The 24,543-nt window shown below is 44.5% G+C and overlaps 1 protein-coding gene across 10 annotated transcripts in view; it reads right to left on the reverse strand.

Annotated features, from left to right (window-relative positions):
• The window catches only part of RYR3 (ryanodine receptor 3), a 481,902-nt gene that overhangs the window by 78,592 nt on the left and 378,767 nt on the right, over window positions 1-24,543 (reverse strand). For all 10 annotated transcript variants that reach the window (XM_088797123.1, XM_088797126.1, XM_088797122.1 and 7 more), the window contains 15 exons: window positions 22,922-23,012; window positions 21,145-21,285; window positions 19,769-19,932; window positions 17,199-17,277; window positions 13,479-13,568; window positions 12,526-12,672; window positions 12,278-12,340; window positions 11,014-11,089; window positions 10,776-10,899; window positions 8,066-8,181; window positions 7,453-7,520; window positions 6,449-6,570; window positions 3,734-3,783; window positions 3,296-3,356; window positions 1,168-1,406 (listed from right to left, as the gene is read on the reverse strand). In XM_088797123.1, coding sequence (XP_088653249.1) covers window positions 1,168-1,406; window positions 3,296-3,356; window positions 3,734-3,783; window positions 6,449-6,570; window positions 7,453-7,520; window positions 8,066-8,181; window positions 10,776-10,899; window positions 11,014-11,089; window positions 12,278-12,340; window positions 12,526-12,672; window positions 13,479-13,568; window positions 17,199-17,277; window positions 19,769-19,932; window positions 21,145-21,285; window positions 22,922-23,012 — 1,631 coding nt within the window. The remainder of the gene's footprint in view (window positions 1-1,167; window positions 1,407-3,295; window positions 3,357-3,733; window positions 3,784-6,448; window positions 6,571-7,452; window positions 7,521-8,065; window positions 8,182-10,775; window positions 10,900-11,013; window positions 11,090-12,277; window positions 12,341-12,525; window positions 12,673-13,478; window positions 13,569-17,198; window positions 17,278-19,768; window positions 19,933-21,144; window positions 21,286-22,921; window positions 23,013-24,543) is intronic.

Consider the following 24,543-nt stretch of genomic DNA (forward strand, 5'->3'; position numbering starts at 1 on the left):
TTATGATGTAGATCACATTGCTTGTCAGGGAAAGGAATCATTTGACCAATGAGTTCTTCCATATGGAATTCCCCCCCTCCTCCCACCACCACCACCACCACCAACAGACGGAGACACTGTAGTCAAATTTTATCCAGAGCAATATTTTCTTCCTTTGAAAGGAAGAATGCAAGAAATCTCAAGTTTCTTTCTTCATTTCTTAGGAAGATATGTACAATGTCTCTACCTCTTCAGAGACAGAGCAAAATTCCTCATGTCCACCTGTTGCAAGTACTCTGATGGATGTTTTCCCAAAGGCAGTTCAATCAGATCATGATTTTGCCATGATTTCTAAGGGAAAGGCATGCTCTGCTCAGGAACGCCCAGAGTTTAATCTGTAGTCCACATGCCTCTGTTAATGTCTGGAACTGATAACAATGCTGGGACTAATTTAGCACAATGAGAGCTAATTTCATTTTTTATTTTTCAATAAGCAGGTACATTGTTTCCATGACATGAAATAATAAGTTTGGATGTTCCCCCATTTCACCCCCCCACCCCAGCCCCATGGAAATAACTGATTTTCAGTTGTTCAGCAATATGGGAGAGACAGCTTTAGCTATTGACAACTGGTTAAATTACATTAAACCACATGCCAACATTTAAAGTGTGCATCTGAAGCTTGGTGGCAGAATATTTGCACAAGGAGGCTGTACATGTACTCAATGCAAATTAAAATAAAACCGACCAACTATGACCTGCTGAAGACTCAGATAAGGAAATGTTAGTAGCTTTCCCCTGCTCTTGGCATTGAATGAATAAGTTAGGGCTTCTTACCAGAAAAACTGGTGTCTGTAAAACCCTGGCAACAAATCTACATCTCCTGCTGGATTGATTACTCAGAAAACCTTTTCAAATTGAGTGGGGACGCCATGACTGGGAGCTAAACTAGTGGGTGGAAGATTCTGGTCCTGAATAACAGTGGGAAGAGATGAAACGTTAGATACTCAAATCTGGGGATTTCTTCCCCTCCAAGTCTACTACTTGATTTTTAAATCTAAGAAGAAAAACGTGCGGAATAATTCTCTCTCTACTCTGCCCTCAAGGGCCACCTCCATGAATGAGCCACACACTTCCTGTCTGTGGTCACGTGCATATAAATCCATGCCACACAGCAGTCTGACTCACGGAGTAAATCCATCCCGAACTGATGCTGAGCAACGTGCTCAAAGATGGACGTCAGGATGGGGAGCAGCGCCACTGTGGTGTAGTTAATGTTCTGAGAAACGCCTTTAATCTGCGTTCTGGAATGGGTAAACTTCCCGAGCTTCAGGTTTTCAGAAGTCTTCTCTAAGTCTTCTGCAGCATTTTCAAAGAAAGCTCGTAACCCAGCCTTCACCAGCTCTGAGCCTGACTTCATGACAGTCCTGTAAGCAATCAATGTTCAAAACCAGAAGCATATGCCGAATCTTTGGCCAACCAACCCCCTTCTTGAAACTGGTGACTTGCTCTGCAACCTGGGCAGACTTTTGACACTCCGGTCACCCGATGATACTGTGTCAGGAGAGACGGAGGGAGCGGTGAGCATCCAGGAAGAAACCTGGATCACACAGTCCCAAAGGGGGCTGGCGACTGAATAGTGGGCTCAGTTTGAGGGAATCTGTGCTCAAGGCTTCAGGAAATGTAGAGGACGATTTAGAATAAAACCGATATTGGTCACCTGCTACGTGTATCACCTTGTGGCTGGCTACATACTTCTTTAAATATCTAATTAAAAGGAGGGTGAGGGGAGCTTTTCTTGCAGCTCATCATAGGATAAGCAACTTTTATAAGGCCTGGGTAGAAATACTAGCTCTCCTATGATGCAGGACCTCTTAGAGAGAGAGAGATCAAAGAAATAAATCAACTGAAGCTTAGATTTCTGTCAGCTTGCAGGGATGTCTTAGCTTGGAGAAGGGGAAGGGAGAGGGACAATCAGCGCCTTTCAAAACAGACAACTTAGACCACTGAAAAAACCAAGTGGGCATGGAGATTCGCTGTGGGTCTCTGAGGCTTTCTGTCAAAACTATTTTATAAAACAGAATTGGAACAAAGCCTTCAAGTCATATTTTCCATGTTTCTACATCTTATTCACAAGATTATGATAGGCTTGTTCCAAGGACAGTTGCTTTTTATCTACAGCATTTTCATGACCATCATCCAACCAACCAGAAGAATAAAAACAAGGAAATAAAGTCAGTGAGGTTTGCTTCTATCCTGTAAGTATTCCCGAGCTACCTACCATCTTCCTAACTTTCTAGTCACTGCTTTTCTCAGGAATGATGATCAAACACACCGACCTACATTTTTTAAAAAAGTGAACTCTCTGTCAAGGCATCCCGCATGTTTCTGGGAGAAAAGATCCCTTGTCCCAGTTGCAAGGGATTTCAATTGGGAAGCTTTGGTCTGATGCTGCAAACTTTGTGCTGTCCTAGTATCTCTACAACGTGATTGTTTCTCCCCTAAATCTGAAATCCCCTTTAATTACCCTTAACTTTTCTTTTTTTTTGGTAACTATTCCTTGTGGTGGATTTTCATCTTTTGGTCCCTCTTTTAGGTTGGGGCCAGTTTTCTACATTGGATTTTGGGATGTGTGTCTTCCTTCCAACTTTGACAAGGATACAACATAATGTGTAAAGAAAGCTCCCTGTCAGTCCTTTTCACTGCTCCTCTCTTTTATCTCATCAAATATGTTTATATTACCAGAATTATATATGTGTGTGTGTGTGTGTGTGTGTGTGTGTATACACACATGATTTCTGTTCCTGTTCAGCCATCTTGCCTACCAGACCCCCAGGCCATGAGCTCAAACCGAACTTTGTCTCTGATTATTTGGTAATCACATCCCCCTGCTTTTCTTTCCTCGGCGGCCATCTGACTTCAGCGTGCTATGGTTCCCCTCTCCCAGGATGATGCTAGGGCCTCGACACCCGTCCCGCAGCTCTTCCTTTTTTTGTGGAGTATTAGGTACAAATTGACACTTTGCCACATTATATATTTGTCTTCTGAAAGACGAATTTCTCAGTAAAAGAAGACAAGAATTGATCAAATGCTCAGCTTTTAGCGTTCAGGATATGCCACGATGGTGGGCTCCACCATGTGAACTGGAAACCGAGAGTGCTAACGCCAGGGTAAGATTAATCTTTCCCTGTGTCCCCTCTCTCTCCAGCTCCTACAGAGCTGTGACACGTCATCTCTTCAGTACAATAATAAGTGAGAAGAGACGGCTGGAGAGGGAATCTTGAGAAAGTACTGGAAAAAAACTGGGCAGGCTTACCTTGTGTCAAGCGTCTGAGCTAAGATGTGAAGACAGCTCACCATTGTAATAGAATCACTTCCTAGAATCAAAAATATCACCTGTGACTCCCCACACCATTCAGCCTTTCTTTCATATGCAATCTTCTCAATATGCACAAACCACCCACCCAGAAAGTGCCATGTTCAGAGACAAGGCATTTATCTCTGGCCTCACACATCTGCTTCATGATGGATGTTGGAGGCAGAGCTTAAAACATTCATTGGGGTGGAAAATCTGAGCTGTTAAAGGGATGGAGAGGTCATTTATCATACTTCAGACCAATTTTCTGTGGCGAATTTAGGTGACACCTACGTCCCAAGGCTCAGGCTGTCTGCAGGAGCCGCAGACAAGGGCAAAACGCGAGTTCAGGATAATTACAGGGGGGGTGCAGCCTTTAGTAAACCTCTTTTCACTCACCAAAGAGGGAGATTCTGTGTCGCACAAGAGCAGCAAGTTTGCAGAATAGGCTAAAGCAGAAAAGAACGTGAGTCCAAAAGGTACAGAGATTCAAAGACTAATGTGTTCCTCGCTCCACCCCCGACCCCCATGCTGTAAAACAAAGAGCACAGTATGGCGCTCTGGGAAGGTGCAGTGCTCCTTTTCAGGAATCCTCTGGACCACACTAGGAAAACGTGGTTCCCACTGTCTCATGGGAGAATCACGAAAGGGACCTTGCAGGCAGCTCCAACCTTACAGAAAACAATCCTTCTGCAACAGTTACAGTATTTTGCAGTGAGCCAGTTGTTGCAAACCATCTCTTGCTAGTACTCTATGTGCTGAAATGTTCATTTGTATGACATGCAGGAGTAAACGAGCATTCTGGAAGGAAGCATCATTTTTCCATTGTTGCAGTGAGATGCCAAACCGTTTTGTAGCTTTCACTGGGGGTGTGAGGCCTTAGTTGGGAGGTGGGCAGGAAGGTGGGACCGGAAGTAAGTTAATGGTTTAGGTATGGGCACTACTGTGTTGAGACAAAAACCTTGGTAAGAAATTGCTTTTCTCCGGGCTTGACCCGGTTGCTGTCCTAGCCATGTCCACGGAAGCGAGGAAAGCCCATCTGCTATGCTTTTGTGCTTTCTGACCCTACTCCATACTTCCCACCCATATTTTCTGCCAATTACTGTTTTCTTCTCCACAGCATCTAATAGAGGCCCTGTGCAGTTATCAAAGAGCCCATAAATGTTTCTGATGGGCCCTAGGTTTTAGGCCTAGGGGCTGAGAACCGCAGTTATTTCTGGTGAAATGCTTCAAAGTGGAAACATGCTCTTTAGAAATACAAAATGACCTTTTCTAGCTAAAGCACATGGTTGAGAAGAACCATGAACTTAGGGGCTCCCCTTGCTATCAGACCTGCTATCTGAGGTACGCCAAGGCCAGGGCCTGAAATTTCCAAAGGTCCCTTCTTGTGCCTCATGGGGACCCTGTTTTAAGTAGAAGCACCATCCTTAGCCCAGAGTAGTGAGGGGCCAGGCTCTCCGGGCACCTCCCTCCCATCTCAGAATTTGAAGGTGATACTTTAAAGAGATCCCGGGGGGAAGAGTCTGGGAAGCACTGGTGAATGGCATTCCATACAGAAGAGATGGGGCAAGGGTGAGGGGTGCAAACAAGAGGGGTCTGGAAATGTGAGCACATTCAGTACAGACACGACTGCTTCTGTGGGAGGGCAGTGAGCGCATGGATGGATCTGAAAGCTGTTTGCAAGGCTGATCAGCTCCGGGTTCTATTCCAGCCCTTACAAATGGTGCCTGGCTGAACAAATGTTACATTTCCATGAATTCATAATAATGTAAAAAAAAAAAGAAAAAAAAAAGATGAAGAAAACAGACACACCTGCCCTCTGTTGGATTATCTGAATATCTCACTTTGTTCCCCCATTCCCTAACATCTTACAGAATGCACACTGGTGCATCCTGAAAATATTTACGGACTCTGTAGTCAGTAACTGATTCTAAGTGTATCTCATCTTGATAGCATGGGTTTCTCCTATCTGAATAACTGAGGTTACAGTGCAGGGAAAATGGCACTTGATCTGGGTAGAGAGAACTGGACTTTCCCTCTTGCCCTCACTTACTCCCTGGGTCACTTTAGGCACTGCAGTGAACCTGATCAAACCTCAGTTTCCTCATCTGCAAAACAGAGATCATAATATGCAGGAAGTTTTCTTAGAATTTAAAGCATTGTGATAATTCACAATGATACACAAGCAGGCAACAACTCTCATATACGAAAAATTGAGCTCACTGCTTAGCCATGTTGACTTTCATAGATATTAGATTTAATAGATATTTAATAGATTTAATAGATATTTAATAGATAGTCAATCCTAAGATTGAATATCCTCCCAAAGATGGTGATGTTTGACAGCTGGGCCCTTAGTAAGTATAATGTGCACAGTCCACCATCAGTGGATGCTAGGGAAAGAGTTGATAGTCTGCTTTCACAACAGTCCTCAGTTCTTTGCCATTTCGAAGTCTAACCCCTTCCTTGCCATTCATACATCATACATCAAAGAGAGAACCTGAGGCATGGTGGCCTCCGTCTCTTAGTCTGATCGGACAGCATGCCCTTTGTTCTTATCTCTGCTGAGGCACCCACAGGCCATGCCCAGTAGCATGAGAAGAGAGGCTGGTGCTTTTGATGAAAAATTTTTTCCTATTAGGAATTCAAATTGTATTATGTCACTCTAGATTTCAAATCTCAAATCATCCACACCAGAACTTGTAAAATCTGATTCTGTTTTAAAAGATTTTAATCTTAAAAAGCCTGATGAGAATGGGATTGAAAACAGTGTTACTCTGTTTCTTCTCAATGTTGTATGTTTGCTTTTCTCAAGCTTCCGAATTACCTTTGTCTTTTTTCTAAATTTCAGTGTAGGAGTTGACCTGAGTATATAAAATTTCCCCAGGCCCTACTGAAACCTCCAAATGGTGCACTTCTTTCGGCTGCCAAATTAATACACAGATAAGTATGAATAATATTACTGTCAAAACCAAGGCGATAGTCAAAACCTCTGAGGTACCAATCACCAGGTTACAGTTCATTTCTCCAAAAGACTCACCATTTAGTTCCCAGGAATATGGGGTTTTATATAAATCACATCAGCACTATGACCTCTTTCTTTTGTAGACTCACCTGGCCACCATTTCTTTCTCTTTATGGGAGGCATACCCGCTGCTGCTAAGGGGCTTCAGAGGGGATGACAGGAAGAAGAGACGGTGATTGGTGAAGTACTGGTCAACCAGTGGGAGAAGAACCTGGAAAATCCACCAGAAATTAACTTCTAGGAAGCTAGCCAAAGCCCTTCACTTGGTTCCTTTGAAAAAGTTCATTCTTAATGAGCAAAAAGCCTCTGAACACTGGTCCTGGAATTTCCAAAAAACTCTACCCAGTGAATCTCAGTTTCTGACACATTCTCCTCTTCCATGCCTGAAACTGGAGGCCTTGGGGATATGTGAAAGGACAGGGCCACCAACTAAGGGCCCAAAGAAAAATGAGTACAGACCCGAGCCAGCACTTCCAGGGGAGTTCTGAGGGACACCTGCCCTGAGATGTGGCTTCTTGGGCACAGCATCGAACAGGTCTGGCCTAGCACTACTAGCCTTGCATATTCTGTCTCTGCTTCTCAGAGGACGGTACCCCATGCCTCACATGCAATTAGTTCTCTAAGTAGGGTTGTATGGCAGACTGTTTACTGGCAACCAAATTCATTCTTTCCTTCTTTCTCTTAGCAATAGAAATTCCCGTGCTTTAGCTGCGTACAAGATCACCCAGCTGGAGAATGCATTACCCAGTCTCCTTTGCATCAGCTTGCCCTGCCCCTTCCTTCCTCCCTTTCCCACAGATATGGTACAGGTAAACCTGTCTGGACCACACTGACACAGACTACATCTTAGGAGATGGTGGAGCATCAGAGAAGAACGTGGGTCCCTGGGTGATGGTGTGGAGCAGAGCAGGCTGCCTGCCTCTTGGACCGTCCACCTGCCTCCGGACTGTTCCACAGCAGAGAAATACATGTCTGCCCTGACTGAAGCCATTACAGTTTTGGATATCTTTGTTAGGCCAGCTTAACTTGTACCCAAAACTGTATAGATCCTAAGGAGAAAGTGATTTGGTTAAGTACAGAGAGTCAAACTTACTTTGGCAAAGAATTTGATCTCCTGGTCATGGGGCGACTTTTCAGTTTTCCCACTGCTGACAATGGCTTCTGCAAAGATACAAGTAACACAAAGTTGGCCGGAGTTAAAAAAAACAAAAACCAAACAGTCATAGATAGAATTTTAGAAACAGAGCAGCTCTTCTAAGGGCCATGAAAAGGTCATTTGATTTTACAAAGTATCTTATATTTTACAAAATACTTTACAGCTATGCTGGTTAGTTATTTCTTGTGTCAATTCTCTAAACTGTTTCACTACCTTTTTTCTCTACTTTATTGATGAAACAGGAGCTTAGGAGAGGTTAAGTCATATGCCCATGGTCACAAAGCAAAACAAAGGGAAAATTAAAATAGGATGAGTTATATGAAAAATGACAAATGGTTCAATCAAACCCAATAGGGAAACCAAGGATGAAACTGATTTTTTAAGTGTGGGGAGGGGGACATCTCAGCCACTGTTTCCTCCCCAGAACTATATGTCTAAATGAATCATGACCAGATGCAGAATGAAAGCATCATTCCTTGACAACAAAATATCAAATTCTTTGATATTATGAGAAGCATACATGTTTGTGATATTTCACAATGATACTTACCCAAATGGGCAATAAACTCTTGAGCAGAATCAACATATTTCAGGATCTTCTTCAAAAATTTATAGGCAAACCTCTTTTCCATGGAGGAGGCATCCAGTTCCATATCCTTCATACCTCTAGGTTGGAAACCGGTAAGCCCCAGGAAGTAACAGAGATAACTACGTGACTTCGGTGCATCAGCAATCCTACCTGTGCCGACTTAATTTTCCAAATGTTAATGGTTATTCTGGCTCAGTGACCTGACTCAACATTTGACTGATTTCCTCTTGCACTTGGAACCTGCTTCTGTGAGCACGGTATACTTGTACTACAATAATCCCTGAAAAGATTTTTCAAAAAGATCTTTATCATTCACTGAACAAATATTAAGCTGGGGAGAAATCAGAGAAGCAAGCAAGAACCCCTGCCCTCATGGAACTCACATGCTAGCTATAGGCAACACAAACAATATATAAAACAAAACAGAAACTACATGGGATGCTGGAAGTTAAGTTTTTGAAGAAAAATTGAAGCAGGATGAAGGGGCCCAGAAGTGCCTCTGAAGTGGGGGAGAGAAGACTGTAATGTTAAATAATCAGTGTTGCTCTCATTGGGAGGAGGACATCGGAATAAAGGCTTGAGGGAGGTGAGGAGGTGAGCCGCATAGACATCTGGGGAAAGAGCTTTCCGGATATAGGGAGTGGAGGTGTAACGGTCCTGAGGCGGAAACATGCATGACGAACTGAAGGAATATGGCCGAGGCCAGTGTGGATGGCATGGAAGTGAGCAGGCAGTCGAGGGTGGGGGAGGGTGGGGAGGGGGTGGGGTGGGGCAGGCAGTGGAGTAAATCGCTAGGACCCTGTGTGCCATTCTTCGAATTTTGCTTTTGCTCTGAGATGGGAAGCTATTGAAAGTTTTGAATAAAGGAATGACTTGATATGACGTACACTGCAGCGGAATTACTCTAGTTGCTAGGATAGAAGGTTGGCTGTGGGGACAAGGGTTGCGACCGGGTACCTCGGTAGGAGGGTCTTTCAGGAATGAAGGTGACAGTACCAAGCAGATGAGAAGTGGTCAGATTCTGAGTAGCTTCAGGGGAGAATCTCCCCAGTGGGAGTTGCGTCTTCATTAAGAAATCATCAAGATTTCCTGAAGGATTGGATGTCATTTGGGAGAAACAGAGGAGTCAAGGTTTTGGGCTTGAGCACCGGGAAGAAAGGGCTGTCACTGAATGATGGGGAAGCTGAGGGTGGAGCAGGTCTATGGCGTGGGTCGCAGGAAACTAGGAGATCTCCTTGGTGACAGGGTCCCCGTCCTGCTCGGCACACCCAGTGCCCCCACAGGCTCTGGCACATGGTAAATGACCACTATGTTGGCTAAATTCAACTCTCTTTCTCCTTTTCCCCTCCTATTTCCTTGATTTTCTGTTTCGTTACAGTAAAGAAGAATGTTCCATTTCTGTGAGCAAGTCATTTATCAGCAAATCACAGTACGCCTTGGTCTTGGTGTTAAGAACAAGATTAAAACGATGATGGGAGCCTTTCTCAGTTTCCCGGGAGGCTGCCTCCTGCTGCCTGACCTTTGCTGCTCTACAAAATGACAAATACGTTTTGCTATCTTTTCGTGTGAGGTACAACAGAAATATTTGTATAGATTTTTATTTGGGTTCGTGCCATTCAATGGCAAAAATTCTATAGGAAACGAAAAGAAGAAAACAGCACCTGGCTCAGCAAACATTGGTTTTAGGAGGAACGGCTCCATCAGAAGAGGGACACCGCTAGCCTGTTTCTCATTCTATAAGGGACACACACAGCAAGCGGGATCCTATGTAGCACAGCCCACCACCAGCATTTGACCAGTGAGAAAATTGGTTCTATTTTTAAGATGTAAGCAGCCAAGGACATTCTCCTCGAAGACATTCCCCTACATAATTCTGACAAACCTAAGGGTGAGATAAAACGTCGTTGGGGACCATGACTCATTCGGTCTCCCCAGTGGAGCTGCGTCTTCATAAGAATCATTTAGTTCCCTTCGTTCACAGAGACTGTTTCTGTCAGTTATGCTTACTATACTGTTATTATGCAATTTAATTACACACCATATAAAGCAACAAAATAAAAAGTGCAAAGGGAACTGATGATTCTGAGAACTAAGGCGCGTATTTTGCAAAGACTTCCAATTGCAAATTTCCAAACCCATCGTTTTTTGGAGTAGGTATGGGTGATAAAACTGGAAAAAGATAGGGGAAGAAAAAAAAAGTCATTGAGAAGAATACTCAGTTAAGGCACTTACATTGTTTTGTTTGTTCCTTAATTCTCACTACTCTTTAAGAAAGCCCAAATTCCAAAGCTTAGGGGATGCAATATGGATGTGGTTTATAATTCCAACTGGCAGGACAACATATGAAGAAAAGGCGTGGGCTTACAGCACAAGATTTGTGAATGAATGCATGTTTATGCTTCAAGTTAAAATTAAATGTTCCAGGTCTGTGTGTATAATTTGTCACGACTCAATGCTGTAACTGATTTTGAAAAATTGCTACCGACCAGTCCTGTTTATGTCAGAAAAGAGGGCTTCATCCTCCAAGTAAACATTTTCTTGTTTCAAAAGGCCCAACCGCTGTCCTTACTCTGATCTGCTATGTAGGCAGGTGAGCAACTACCTGGAGAGGGGAGACCACACCCACAAGCCCAGCTTTGCTCCCACTAACATCACCTGGAAGATGACTTACCTAGAAACCACAATGCCGTTCACCTGGAGGAATTTAAACAGGTCTTGTGCCTTCTCTCGGTCCCTAAACTTTTCCTTGGCAGTCAAGGTGTCATATGGTACCAAAAGAGGGTGACTGCCACCACCTGGGGCCAGGAAAGCAAGAGATGACAAAATATTTGGCTCTTCCTTTGCATTTCTGGGGAAACACACCAGCCCCCTGGCTCACCTTCTGGGAAGATGCTGGGAACCAGACTTACCTTTGCTCTCTAGCTCCAGCTTCTTCTTCTTGGCCCAGATATTATGATAGTTCTCAGCTACCGCCTCCACCATTCCCTGTGTCCCAACGAGGAGGCAATAGTCAGAGAGGAAGCAAGAAAACCAGTTTCAGATCTGCCAGGCTATTTCAGGCAACCTTGGGAACAGAGGACCAGCAAATGCTAACAGCACATTGCTGAGTGTCTCTCATCATTAATTAGTCTGTGCTTATGCACCTCATTAGTTTTGCATCTTCCCACACACAGAAAACAATTTCGAATTCTGTCCTTCCCTTGTAACTTATTATCCTGGCAGTTTGATGCATTTATGAGAAACACACATTTCCATTTGAAAGTGCAATCTGGTGGCACTTCATTTGTCATAGGAGCTCAGTATCTTACTCCTGACCCGAGATTAGGGAACTAGAAGTGGGGGTGAAGGAAAAGTCTAGAATCCCTGAAAGCCTTTAGCATAGCAAATGAAAAATAATCACATCTTGGGGAAAACCACTGCAAACAAAATTCCTCAGATAGAATTGATCTTTATAAGGTTCATAAAACAGTGACCTGGAATGAAGGGTGTACTTTGGGAAGAAACGTTCTCTAAGGTCCAAAGGGTTGGTCAGATGGACTCTCCAAGGAGTAACAGTGCCTGGCTGGGGTCCGTCTAGGCCACCAGTGTGTGCGAGAGGAAGGAATGGGAGGTAGACGCTTAGGGCTTTTAATTGCATCCTCTTGGCAGTATGTCCCCAAATCCTGCAACGACTGCTTGTCTGCACCGTTATGGAGAACTCGAGTGAATCCCAACCAGCTATGCAAGTGTCCTTATCATTGGGGGGACCTACTGGGACCAGGAAAGCACCCCAACCCAGGGGTTTTTCACAGATTTTCTCCTGTTATTAGTTCTGTTTTGGGTTTTGCTATAGTAATTTGTTATTATGATGTCCCTGCTAGAGGTACAAAGCCTCACATTCTTAGATGATTGGTTAATTCTGCTGAGACTTTCCCTGTCAGCTCTGTGCAGCGTGGCCCTCTTCAGTTTGACATTTTAGTGGTGATATGTTCTTGGCATTCTTTTCTTATTCTCTCTCTCTCTCTCTCTCTCTCTCTCTCTCTCTCTCTCTCTCTCTCTCTCTCTCGCACACGCGCTCTCTCTCTCTCTTTCTCTCTCTTTTTTTTTAAAGAAAACTCTTTGGAGGGTAACATAGCCTGCACGTGAGGGGTTTTAGAAAGCAAGTTACACTGTTCTGAAAGTATCAACACTGACCTGGAGCTCCCTGGAGAGCACCACGTTGGAGAGGTCCAGGGGGGCTGGGCTGTAGCTGTTGCCCTAGGAAAGCAAAGGCAGAATCACTGGGGTTGCCATTATTTTTCTCATTCTTAACAGCATCCTGACATCAGCTGCCAAAGATGGATACTGAAAGAACCCCAGGGCTCATCACCTCTGAAACCCCAGGGAGAGCTTTCCCAGATTCTCCATGGCTTCTACTGGCCCAGTGTCGGCCTTCGTCATACCTGGCTGGCCTGGGACATGCTTCGAAGCTTCTCACTTTCCCGCTGTTGAACTAGGGCTTCTCCCTCTTTGGTCCTCTCCACAGTCCAGCCCATAGCTAACATGGTTTTCAGGGACTCTCTGGCCGGCCAGCGATAAATTTCCTTCTCCTAGAAGGAAATTTGAGCAGAAGAGGTTTGCAGAGCTTGCCCCGACACCCTGCCAGGCCTGTCTCTCTGTGGAAGCTGGATCTCACAGTGGATGGGGTGCTACCTGCCTTCAGCATCCTCTCTCAAGGTCAGAAGACCCTCTGCAGCGCCCTAGCTGAAACACGTGATCAGTCTTTCTGATGTTTTTAAACACAGGGCCCCACAGTCTCCTGCCTCCAGAGGGAATGTCCCAGACATTATCCAGTTTGTGGGTAAAGAGGAGCAAGCACAGAGTGACTCCTTTTGTTCCAGGAGCCGTTTAAGAGAGGATTTGCCAAAACACGTCTGCACGAAGCTCTCCCTTGAGCTTGGGAAATAGAATTCCTTAGACTTAGAATTCTCTGTAGAGCTATGCACAATTTGAAAGATGGTCAATATGCACACAAAGAGACACATGCCATCCTTTACTTGTGACACTAGGCCTAAAGCTTACAAAGAACTCATTGATCGCAAGATAGGAATTCAGAGTTGAGTTGAAGTAAATTTCTTAATTAAAAAAAACCCAGGAGACCTATCCTTAGTTCCTTGGGGATGCTCTTCTCTGCTCCCTTTATCTTCCATGACTGGAAATCATTTCTTTCTGAGTTTTCTCCAGCAATTCTCCTCTCCCCGCACCTCAACAATCTAAAAAAAAGCTCTTCCTAGTTCAGTTGCAAGTGAACTGCAAATGCATTTTGGCCCAGCCTCTAAGTGCTGACTGGTGCTTCTTTATCCAAAGGCAAGGCAACCAGCTCGGCCACTCAGGGTTACCAAGGCCTGTTCCTTACCTTCTCCGTTAACGTCTTGAAAGGTCTAATCAATGGATGTGTCTTCACATTTTCATCCAGGGAAATCCCATATTTCCATCCATTCTGACTCTGTAGAAATGTTCTCAGTTCAAATATCCTCAGCACCCAAACAGCCCTGCTACTGACCTATCTCTCTGCTGCTATTTTCACTGAACGAATGGAATAATGGAATGTGACAGAGCTTGGAAATGCACCCCCCTGCCCCCCAAAAAAGTCTAATTAATCCTTTAAGGCCATCAGGCTCTCTGCCCCCTGAATTTTGAACTCTGCTCCTTTGTTTCTTCTTGTTTTAATTGCTGTCCCCTCCACTTACTTGCTTGTGTGTCAGGCTCACTACAGACAGCAGGATGTTTCAAAAGACACGAGAACAATGCTTCTCAGGTCAGTGTGTCCCATTCACAGGCAGGCACAGAAGTCAAGGCTAAAGGCAACTGAGGACAGGACCCCCCGCCCACTGCATGGAGGAGGCTGATTTGGTTTGTACCCCTTGCCTGCCAACCCCACAGCAACACTGGAGCAATGCATGTTTCCTCAAGTCACAGAAGTTGAAGAATTTCAAAAGCCATTCAGCAAACATTGTCTGAATGCATACTACAGTAGGTACCAGACTCTGTCCTAGGCTTTGTGGATACAGAGATAAGTAAGACTCCCTGATTTCTGTAACGTCACAGCTCAAAGGCACCTGGTTGCTCTTTTTCAATCTCTGCCTCTGCCCATTTGTTAATGTGTATTTCTCTCAAATTTCTGTCCCTTCTCATGGGGTACTTTCTCCCTGGGTGACCTAATCTAGGCCCATGGTCCATAAGAGGACTAATCTCAAATCAGTATTTCCAGCCCAGATCTCTCTCCTAATTTCCAAACTTACTGAAGCTCTGCTTGGAGGTTTCTACAGGTACCTCTCAACATGTCTGACCCAGAACCTGCACTTTCCTTTTCTAAGTGGCCCTTCCTTCTTGGGTCCCCTCTATCTCAGTGAATGGCACCAGCTTCTATTCACTTTCTAAGTCAGAAATGTGGGAATCTTCCTTGACAGTCCCTTCTCCTCTGCACCTTCTCACCTGTGTTCAACCTCCCACACCTATTCATTTGTCTGCCTCTCCCCAGCTGCCCTGCTCCTCGGGTCCCCACCAGCTGTCACCTCGATTACTGCAACAGTTTCCTACATGGTCTCGTAGCCACCAGTCTTGCCATCTTTCTCTGACTCTACTTTGTACACCACTGCCAGATGATATTTATAAAATCACCCCAGTCAGGGCACTCCACTGCTTTAACATTTTCTGACTCCCAGCTGCCATCATGGTAAAATGCAAACTCCACAGCAAAAATCTTGTTGACCTCTCTACACTTATCTCTCCATTGCTTCCCTGCCCTACTCCACGGTCCTGCCATGTTGAACTCTGGTTCCCTAAGTCCCCAAATGGTCTCTTGCTTCTGTGGGTCTGCACCTGCGGTTCCCATGGCCTGCAATGCACTCGTCTCTCTGTGCCCGAACAACGACCCATCCTTTATCACATATGGTAGATGTCGCCACCTCGAGGAAGTGAGCTTGGACCCCCAATACTGGATCAGACACGCCTCCTATGTGCTCTAAGCCTGCACTCAAGCTCATTGCAGCCATGAACACCTTGTACCACCACGGCTAGTTTATTTTGTTTCTCCCACGGGACTGTAAGGCTCTTGAGGACAAGGAAAACACTCTTCTTGTTAGCTAATCAACGCCCACTTGGCAATGGCGAGCAAACATGTTTCCTTGAAAACATGAAACTTACAGTTTAGTGGAAGAGAGAGATTAATCAAATACCACAGCAATGAATGGATAGCTGATAACTGGTACAAACGTATAAGTATTATAAATAGAACTACATAATTTTGCTATAAAAATACTAAGACAGAAAAGAGTGAGGTACTAAGAGAGCCTATATCTGAGAAATCTGGGAAGGAGCCACCCTAGGAATACACACTTGGACGGATATTTGAAGGCTGAGTTGGTGAATGCTGTGTGTACATGTGTGAGTGCAGAGGGGCACCTGGCTCACACAGATGGTTTCAGGCACATGTAGTGTGTGCATATATGTGCATGTGTTTGTGTGTGGGGGGCAGGTAAAGGGAAGCAATGTGGCTGGAGGGCAGAGGGTGAAGGGAGAGATGAGGCTAGAGATGGCAGCAGAGGCCAGACTCGGCAGTGCCCATCAGGCCACGTTAAGGATTTTGATCTTCATATTAAAAATACTTAGAAGCTCTTAAGGGATATTAACAAGGAGAAGGGGCTATATGGGAGACCAGTGGTAGGATATGACCAAATTTGCATCCTGAAACTATCGCTTGCCTTCAGCATGAAGACGGGTGAAAATACACGTGGGCAGACTAGTTAGGAGGTCTGGGCAAAAGATGACTGCAGCCTGAACTAAAGCCATGGCGTAGGGATAAAGAGAACTATTCAAATCCAAGAGAGACTACGGAGGTAACATCCCCATGGCTTAGTGATGGACTGGACATTGCTATGAAGTGATGGGGGTGTCACTTCTCCCTATTTCACAGGCTGGCCAAATGGCATATGTAAAGCGTGGTGAGAAAATACAGATGCTTTTGTGCAAGGGTCAGCAAACTGCAGCCCTTGGGCCCAATCCAGCTGACCATCTGCTTTATAACTACAGTTTTACTGGAACACAGGCCAGCTCTATCCTTTCTGCACTGTGTGTGGCTGCTTTTGTTCTACAAGGGCAGAGATGAGGAGTTGCAATGGAGGCTGCTTGGCCCACAAAGCCTCAAATGCCTACTATCTGGCCCTTTACAGAAAACTTCTGTCAACCCCTGCTCTCGAATTGTGAGGTATTAGCTCATTCCGCAGTTACAATGATTGCCGTGATCCTCAGCCCCCAATAGGGACCACAAAAGAATAAGAGCTGAGCCCAGACCGATACAGAGGCTGAGCCAGTGGTACAAGGTGTCCCCTCTCCAGGGCACACTGCTTAGAGGTGATTTCTGTGGCCTTGCTGTGGATGTGGTGCACACCTGTTCCATGGTGTAAGCTGCAGCTGAGCAATGGCTCCAGTCCTTAAATGGCTGCCCACAGGAATCCTGGATGTCTTTGGCACATTCCTCCCACTCTGCCTGCCAGCAGTAAAGGGCTGACAGAGCAATTAAACTTATTAAGCAGGCTGACCTCATGTGGTGAGGAATTTTAAACACCAGATGGACAGGCTTAGTATTAATAAGGGAGTGTCTAGGACGTCTACCGCTGCCCGTCATAGGAAGACGCGTGTCCTCCCTCCCTAGAATAAAGTCCAACTTCCTGGCAAAATGCAAAAGTTAATGCTTTCAATTTCATTTTTCCTTTAAAAAACATCAAAGAAAAGTATTAATAAAAGCCTCCTCCTGCACTGCATTCAGCGTTTATGTCAAACACACGCAAGCACATGCTTGGGAGGAAACTTCAGCAAATGTAATGTTGAGAAAGAAGTTAACACTCCTATAATCGATCATTTTCTTGAGAAATACAAAAAAGCAGCACCACCAGCTGCTGCCGCCTATATCTCTGACCTCCACCAACCCTGGGAAATTGCTGCTCAGAAATAATGAATGCTCTCGGCATGGCCAGTCTGTCACTTAGGAATCAGGCAGATTTCCAGGATTGGACTCTTTAATGTTCTGGGGCTGTTTTTTCCCCCTGACAATTGTCAGTTGGATGCTAATCCCTACCTTGTCACAGGCCCATTTATCATGTGAGTGCTCAGCATACTTGGTGACGATGTACTCCAATTTTTCAGGCAAGGAGAAACTGAAATGAGGAGGGAAAAAACAAATGACAACCCACCCAAACACTTCAGCCAGATGTGCTGAAAAGATGGACAGAGCCAACATCAATCAACTGTTTCAGAAGTTGGATTTGATCAACCAGCTAACCCAAAGCTGAAGCTGGTCTCCAGACACAGTGCTTCCTGGGCTGAAGGTGTGGCCCATCCGGCTGGGTCACAGACACACCCATGTCTAATGGAGGGGGGGGGGGTGTCTCTGCAGGGAGCTCTGTTGCACACATAGCCTCCCTCCAGCTGCTCTGGGTTCTTGTGACTCCTGAGGAAGCACTTTGGCTCCTGGGCCAGACCTGTTCAGGTTATGCAATGAGAATCCCTTCATCCAAAGACACTGGCCTGTCATCTTATAGCTCCAATTTGAGAATGGCAGGAATGGGTAGAGGATTAAATGTTACAAAATAGTGATTGTCTACCTTTTTGGGTTCAGTGATTCCTATTTAAATCCTAGAATTTTGGAAGTATAGTAGGCACCTGTGGTTTCTGTTAGCCCAGCGGCTTTTGCCCCTTCTGCTGGTCAGAGTGCCTCCCTTTCTGTAGGGACGGAGTCCCAGAGAGCAGTTTCCAGGCTCTCGACCTCACGTGGAAAGGTGCTGGCTCTGGGAGTAGATGGCCATCAGCTGTAACTAGTTGGCCATCAGCTGTACCAGTTAGCCATTAGCCACCAATATAACTGCCGTGGCTATACTAGAAAGCATGGATTGCAGCTAGCAAGTGAGGTTAGCAAGCAGATTGTGGATTGTGGATCATGTCTCTCCCGGCCGCCAGCGAGACTGGGGTGCAGAAAGACTCCTTGTTAGGGTAGTGGCGGATGTTTGCTTTTGTGTCATAATGAGCTGCCATTGAGAATATAGTGGTATGACTCCCCTGTCTATGGCTCCGTTCCTTTTCAGCCACACCATATTCTGTGTCCATCTGCCGAGAGCGGGACCAGAGACCCTGCATTACACTTTTCCTGTAAGGAACAAGTCTTGCGTTGCGTAGTCTTACGTGAATTGCCTCTGAGAAGGGGCATCTGACCTGGCCATTCTGAGTCATTCTCCCAGGAAGTTGAATCTTGTGTTGGGTGAGACCATGACAGCAGACTCTTCAAAGAGATTCATCTCATGGGGACACCTGAACATTGTCCTTTGGCCATTCTGCCTTGGCTCCTGTCCTTGCCGAGGTTGAGTTACTCAGCCTATCACTAGGTTTTGATAATGACCCCTTTTGCAAAGAGGCCTTTTCTACCTACATTAGCCAGAGTCAGTCTCTATTACTCACATTACTCGAAGAACCACATTGGTGTCAGAAGTATACGTAGATAAAACCGAACTCCCAAGGCAGCATGGAACCACTCACCATTACCACACAACTGCTAGAGTCCACAGCCTTGCCTCCTATGTTTACAAAAGCATCCAAGTTATTCCACCACTTGTCCTTCGGCACACTTCCACTCTCACAGGGTGAAGGTGTCCAACGCCAATACCTGCTTCATCTTTGGCTCCCGCTGGATGTTTACCATGCCTCTTACCTCTTCCTTACCACAGGTTCAATTCTGTTTGGAATGTTCAATCCATTCAGCTAAAGGCTCCGTCTGATGGAATGTGTACTTAATTTTCCCAAAGACGAATTTTACACAGTATCAAAGCTGACAGCCCCTGGGAAGGGCTCAGGCTATGGCTCTCATTTGAGGACTACTGCCACAAAACACAAGTCCGAGGGGCTCATATAGGATGTCTTACTTTCCCTGCTCATTCTAAAGACGTTTTGGAGCTCTTCATTTAAAATGCACCTGGAGATAAAGACTATATGTCTCACGACATATTATCATAACTGGAGCAGAACTGCCATTAGCCCATTGAGGATATGTTTTATCCATGACCTAATCATCACCAGTGAGGAATGCTGGCCAATCCGACGGTGAAATTAGAGGTGCTATTGTGGGGTTATTCCAAAGTTCCAGCATCCCTTGGCGTGGCAAAGAGCAGGTCCAGTCTCTCAGGTAAGGACCCCATACTGTTCTGCCATCATATCCTCAGGCCTTGCCGGAGCTCAGCCGAATATTATTTATGGAGCTGTTTTGATGTTATTAGAACTGTAAAGGCCTAATTCACAAAGACTGAAGATTTTGCCAAAAAACCCATTAATAAATTAATCACCTCATTTGTCACGGTGGTCCTGCAATGCCTCAGGTGACATTTATTTGTGGAGAGCACCCATCTCTTACATTAAATCAATTCCACCCTCCAAAAAAAGCCTGGAATATAATACTACAGTATATAATCAGACATGGGTGGATTAATCCTTCAGGAATGGAGGCAGTCCAGTGCCTGATGTGACTTGTAGTGTCAAGGGCAGTGACGAGCAGTATTGGTGGAGGGAAGGAAGGGACACTTAAATTTCTTGCTACCTTGTGTGAGAGAAATACTGGCCACTGGGTGAAATACAGGACCAGCTAAGAGATGATTCTGGACTCACTTCATGGTGTTGATAGGTTTGGGGTCAAAGTTGCCGTCTGCATCCACTGAAATCTGTTTCTCCAACGTGGCCGAGATTCTGGTATCTAGATAATCTGGTGGCAATGCCCCAGCTATAGCACTGAGACAAGGCAGGGCCATTCGGAAAAGATCTGGGTCATACTTCTGTGAGGAAAAGCAAAGACCATGTTAGTACAGAAACCAGAACCACGGCCACCCCACAGAACCATTCACCAATTAGCTGAACAAAAAAAATGCATTCACTTGTCGAGGTTAACCAATGTGGGGAACATGTGAGCCCTTTAACACATTCTGGTGGAAACTGAGGGACCCCTGGAGGATGACATGATAGTCTGTAAAGTCTTTGCGTTAAGTTGAAAAACATTCAATCAAGGTTTAAATCAATCTCCTAAATAGTTAATTTCAAGAATAGCTAAGGGTTAAATTGGTTCTCACTAGGCCAGAAATGTCTGTAAACTTATCTGCTATGGATGCTTATAGAAACTGACCCAACCTGTGACTGGAGAGGGTATAAGAAACTTTGCCAGGCCCCTCATATGTTGATATCATCAGCAGACTGCTCAATATCACATCCATTCTCTCTTGAATCTGGCCAGGAAGGAATTTCAGTCAACTAACATGGGGTTAGGGACAGTTTTTGATCTGCTTATACTAGACCAAAGGAATACAGGAATAACGACAATTTAAATGCAGGTGAGTAAGCTATACATATGCCCTAGGCTTCTATAAGAAAACCAGACCTACTCGTTTTCAACCTTTAAAGCTGATGACCTCAAAAATCTAAACAAACTGGGTTAGGGGAAGTGAAGGCAAGTCTGAGAGTTGGGGCTGTATTTCAATCAGACGGTCCATGAAGGCTCTGGGTTCAAGGGCCATCAGTTCTCCCTCAACCTCCTCCTCAAACAGGTGGCTGTGAAGAATCTCCCCGACGGTGGCTTAAAGTCTTCCGGAAATCCCACATCCCAACATCAGAGATGCCAGGACTTGTGCTCTAGGCGTGACCCTGATAAAGGCTAGCTCACAGGGGTCATACAATGTCAGGAAGAAAGGAATGGCGGCAGGGGAAGCCATCAAGACTGAAACCAGGAAATAGTTTTGTAATTTACTGTGGTTGTCGCTCTGCCCTGTATTAGCTTTGTGCGTCTGGCAAGTTACTCCACTGCTCTGAGACTTTTCCTCACCTGTAAAATGAGGATCAGAGTAGTTCCTATTTCAGGGAGTTGGAGTAAGGATGAATGTAATATACCTGTGAGGTAGTTAGCACAGTTCTAGCACATGGTAAAGGCTGACCAGAGATTAGCTATCATTATCTGTAGGTGCTTGGGTCACTTTTTGTTCAAGAAACACTGCCATTACCTTATGGGAGAGGGAGTCAAAAATCCCCCAGAAGAGCTTCTCTGTCAGGTGCAGTTCTTCCCCTACAGCAAGACCGTAGCTCCCCCACCCTGAAGGCAGACAGTAATACTTCCAGCATTGTTCATAGTGATTCGTCAGAAGCTGGGTCATTCCGAGCAGGATTCCACCAGGGGGGTGGGGTAGACAAGGTCCACAGGCACCAGCAACACACAGGGAAGAATAAAACATCATGCGAGTGAAACCAACATTAGAAACAGTTAGGATGTCTACAGAGAGGACCTCACAGACCAGTAGGAATGGTCTGCTTTCCTGCCTAATGGGCTCCAGCCGGAACTGAATCTACCTAATTAATTCTTGTGCCTCCTAATGTGCCCCTAGCAGTTATTAGAAAATGGAGAGAAACTATTTCTACTCCAAAGGAGAAAATGCTGCCCTCTGGGAGTTGTCACAGTGTGCTGTTGCAGCCAGTTGGGGTAGGGGAAGCATTTCTTCTGAGACCTTTGCATATAAATCTGGAAGATCCTGGGTAATGCTGATATGTGGAGGGGATGGTGGGTAGCATATTGTGGGGCTGAAGATTTTGTCTACATTGATTACTGCCCATGGCTTCCTTTCCTTTCTCTTGAGCCTTCTGATGGCCCAGCCATGTTACAGCAGTTCCACTTATGGCCAGTAGAGGGTAGAAGTGAACAGCCAATGGTCCCATCCCAGCAGGTGGGATCCATATCTAAGAAAAAGCCCTGCTGATGTAACAGGTAAAAAAAAGTGAGCTTATTGAGGACTATCTATGATGCCTCTTCAGGAACCAGAATCCAGCTCACAGAACAGGCCTGCCAAGGAAGCAACACCTGTGAACACTGGTTTTCAGCTACAGTACCTTATAAGATTAGAACTAGGACCTTTAGGGCTAGAGTGACAAATGAGCCCTTGGAGGGCTGTGGAATCTCTGACAACATACAAGCTGTTTTCTGACTGGTATATAGAAAGAGGATTGAACTAAAGGCTTCTGGGAATTCTGTTTATCCCAGTAAAATGCTTCTTCAAATCCTTGCTTGGACTATTTCTGAAAAGAAGGAAAAATTCTGTTAAAATCACTAGGCAGAATTTTCAGGTGTGGCTGGCCATGGCTGACACTTTTGAATATGCAAATATATCCGGTGCTTCAGAGGTAAAAGACTGAAAAAAAGAAACACTGCCCTCTTGTGTGGGCAGCTGATTCTCGTGCCTTCCCACACAGGCCCACCTGCTTGCAGTGCTAGTGATAAAATGTTTGTAATTTATGAGAAAATCAGGAAGGAAGCAACAAAAAACCAGAGGGCTCTGTGGCCTTCCTTTTCATTAATGAAGTAAACAAAATAAAACAAAAACAAAAAAGAAGATCTGATACAGAAGGAAAAAAAAGCATAAAACAGTATGAAATAGAAAAGGGACATTTTAGTTTCTGTACTTAGGTGAATAATCACAGGGCTGTCAAAGCTTTTAGAAAGTGAAAATGTTCTGAAAACCTAATTAGGGTAGGAAGGCACAAAATCCAAGTCCCCTCACTAGCCTCTGCTAAAAAACAAATAGGTGGGGGATAAGCAATTAAAGCAAATTGGAGCAGCTAATGAATCCAGAGAATCTACTCTCTTCAACCTGGACACTCAAGGAGTTTGATTTTGTGTAGGTCTTAACCCGTTTAACATGCAATTTTCTCCCCAAATTGTGAAGACATCACATTTTGCAGGCAAACTTCCTGTGTCATGGACTGCATTTGTCTAACAACAGACAGGTTTACCTTAAGAGGCATTTTGCAGTACTCGTTGAGTTGGGGTACATCAAAAACAAGACGTCGTAGGAGCTGCTGTAACATGGAAGGCCTCAAGTGACTGCAGTATGGAAGAAGAAAAACAGAAGGAAGAAATGAAACAAACAAACAAACAAACAAAACAAAAACAATGAAACCCAATTGGAACGAAATAAGAAAGAAACACTCAGCAATCACCATAAGTTAGAGCTAAGCCTCAAAGTAATTAGCTCCTAAAATACAAGATCTTGGGTAAACCACAGTCAATTATAAAACACTTTAAAAACTGAATATAGTTAAAATACTGAAAGAGGGACACATGGCTAATGAATTGAGGTATCTAAGGTTAAATTCTAGTCCCTATGTGACAATATATTTTAAGGTCTATGCACATTCAAAATATTGCCACTGATTGTGTGTTAAGAATGTAACAGAGAGAAGGGGCAGGGGGTTTATAGCATCTCTAAGGACTGACCTTCCCCTTGAACTCTGCAAAGGGAGAAGCTAGTGTTGACCAGCTGCATAGGTGGAATCTGAGGCCACCTACTGGTGTGATCTGAAGGGAACTTTTAAGGTCCCCTGAGTTACTATCTGACCCTTGAAATTCTCATTATTGGAACCATTTCTTGGGTTAAAAAAAAACTCCTGTAAAAGGCAAGTGCACTAATTAGAGAACGATGTATACAATCATCGAAGTGTTCATGGCCTTATTTGGTGCAAGTAAATTCTGTGATAGAAAAGGGAGAAATAAGCAACATTGATTTAGCCTCTGTTTTTAGATTGCCAAACTTTTAAAATCTTTATTTTTATGATTAAAAAATTTTTAGTTATAGTTGACATACAATATTATATTAATTTCAGGTGTACAGCATAGTGGTTAGACATTGATGTACCTTTCGAAGTGATCCCCAGTAAGTCTAGTATCCACCTGACACCATACATAGTAATTACAGTATCATTGACTATATTCCCTGCGCTGTACTTTACATCCTCATGACTGTGTTTATAACTGGCAATTTGTACTTCTTAATCCCTTTCACCTTTTTTGCCCATCCCTTCAAACTCCCCATCTGGCGACCATCAGTTTGTTCTCTGTGTTTGAGTTTGTTTCTGTTTTGTTTGTTCGTTTATTTTGGTTTTTAGATTCCACATTTAAGTGAGACCATATGGCATTTGCCTTTCTCTGACTTAGTTCACTTAGCAAAATACCCTCTAGGTCCATCCATGTTGTTGCAAATTAGATTGCCAGACTTTTTAAAAACCTAGTGGAACCTCTGGATTCTCTCCAGAGAAAAGTGCACATATGCAACACACACAATTTGGCATGTAAGTTCAGTTCATGAACCCCTGAATTCCTCCACAGATGCCTAAGGAGCCATGGAGTCAAAGCTTGTACGTTTGAGGTTAAGCTTATATGTTTGAGGAATGCCAGGAAAGAAAGCCTTGGAGGCATCTACAATGAGGAGGATGGACATCAATGGAGACAGACAACAAATCTTAACTGTTTCACACTTTTCCTAGGGCTGGTCTTGTGATTAAAAGTCCTGGAGTGAAAAGGGTCCGTCAACACATACAGCAAGAAAAGTGGCCTTGTTGCTAACTCTAATCATTGT

The sequence above is a fragment of the Rhinolophus sinicus genome, chromosome 3 (assembly GCF_057876585.1).
Source record: "Rhinolophus sinicus isolate RSI-liver-muscle chromosome 3, RSI-T2T, whole genome shotgun sequence".
NCBI lineage: Eukaryota > Metazoa > Chordata > Mammalia > Chiroptera > Rhinolophidae > Rhinolophus > Rhinolophus sinicus.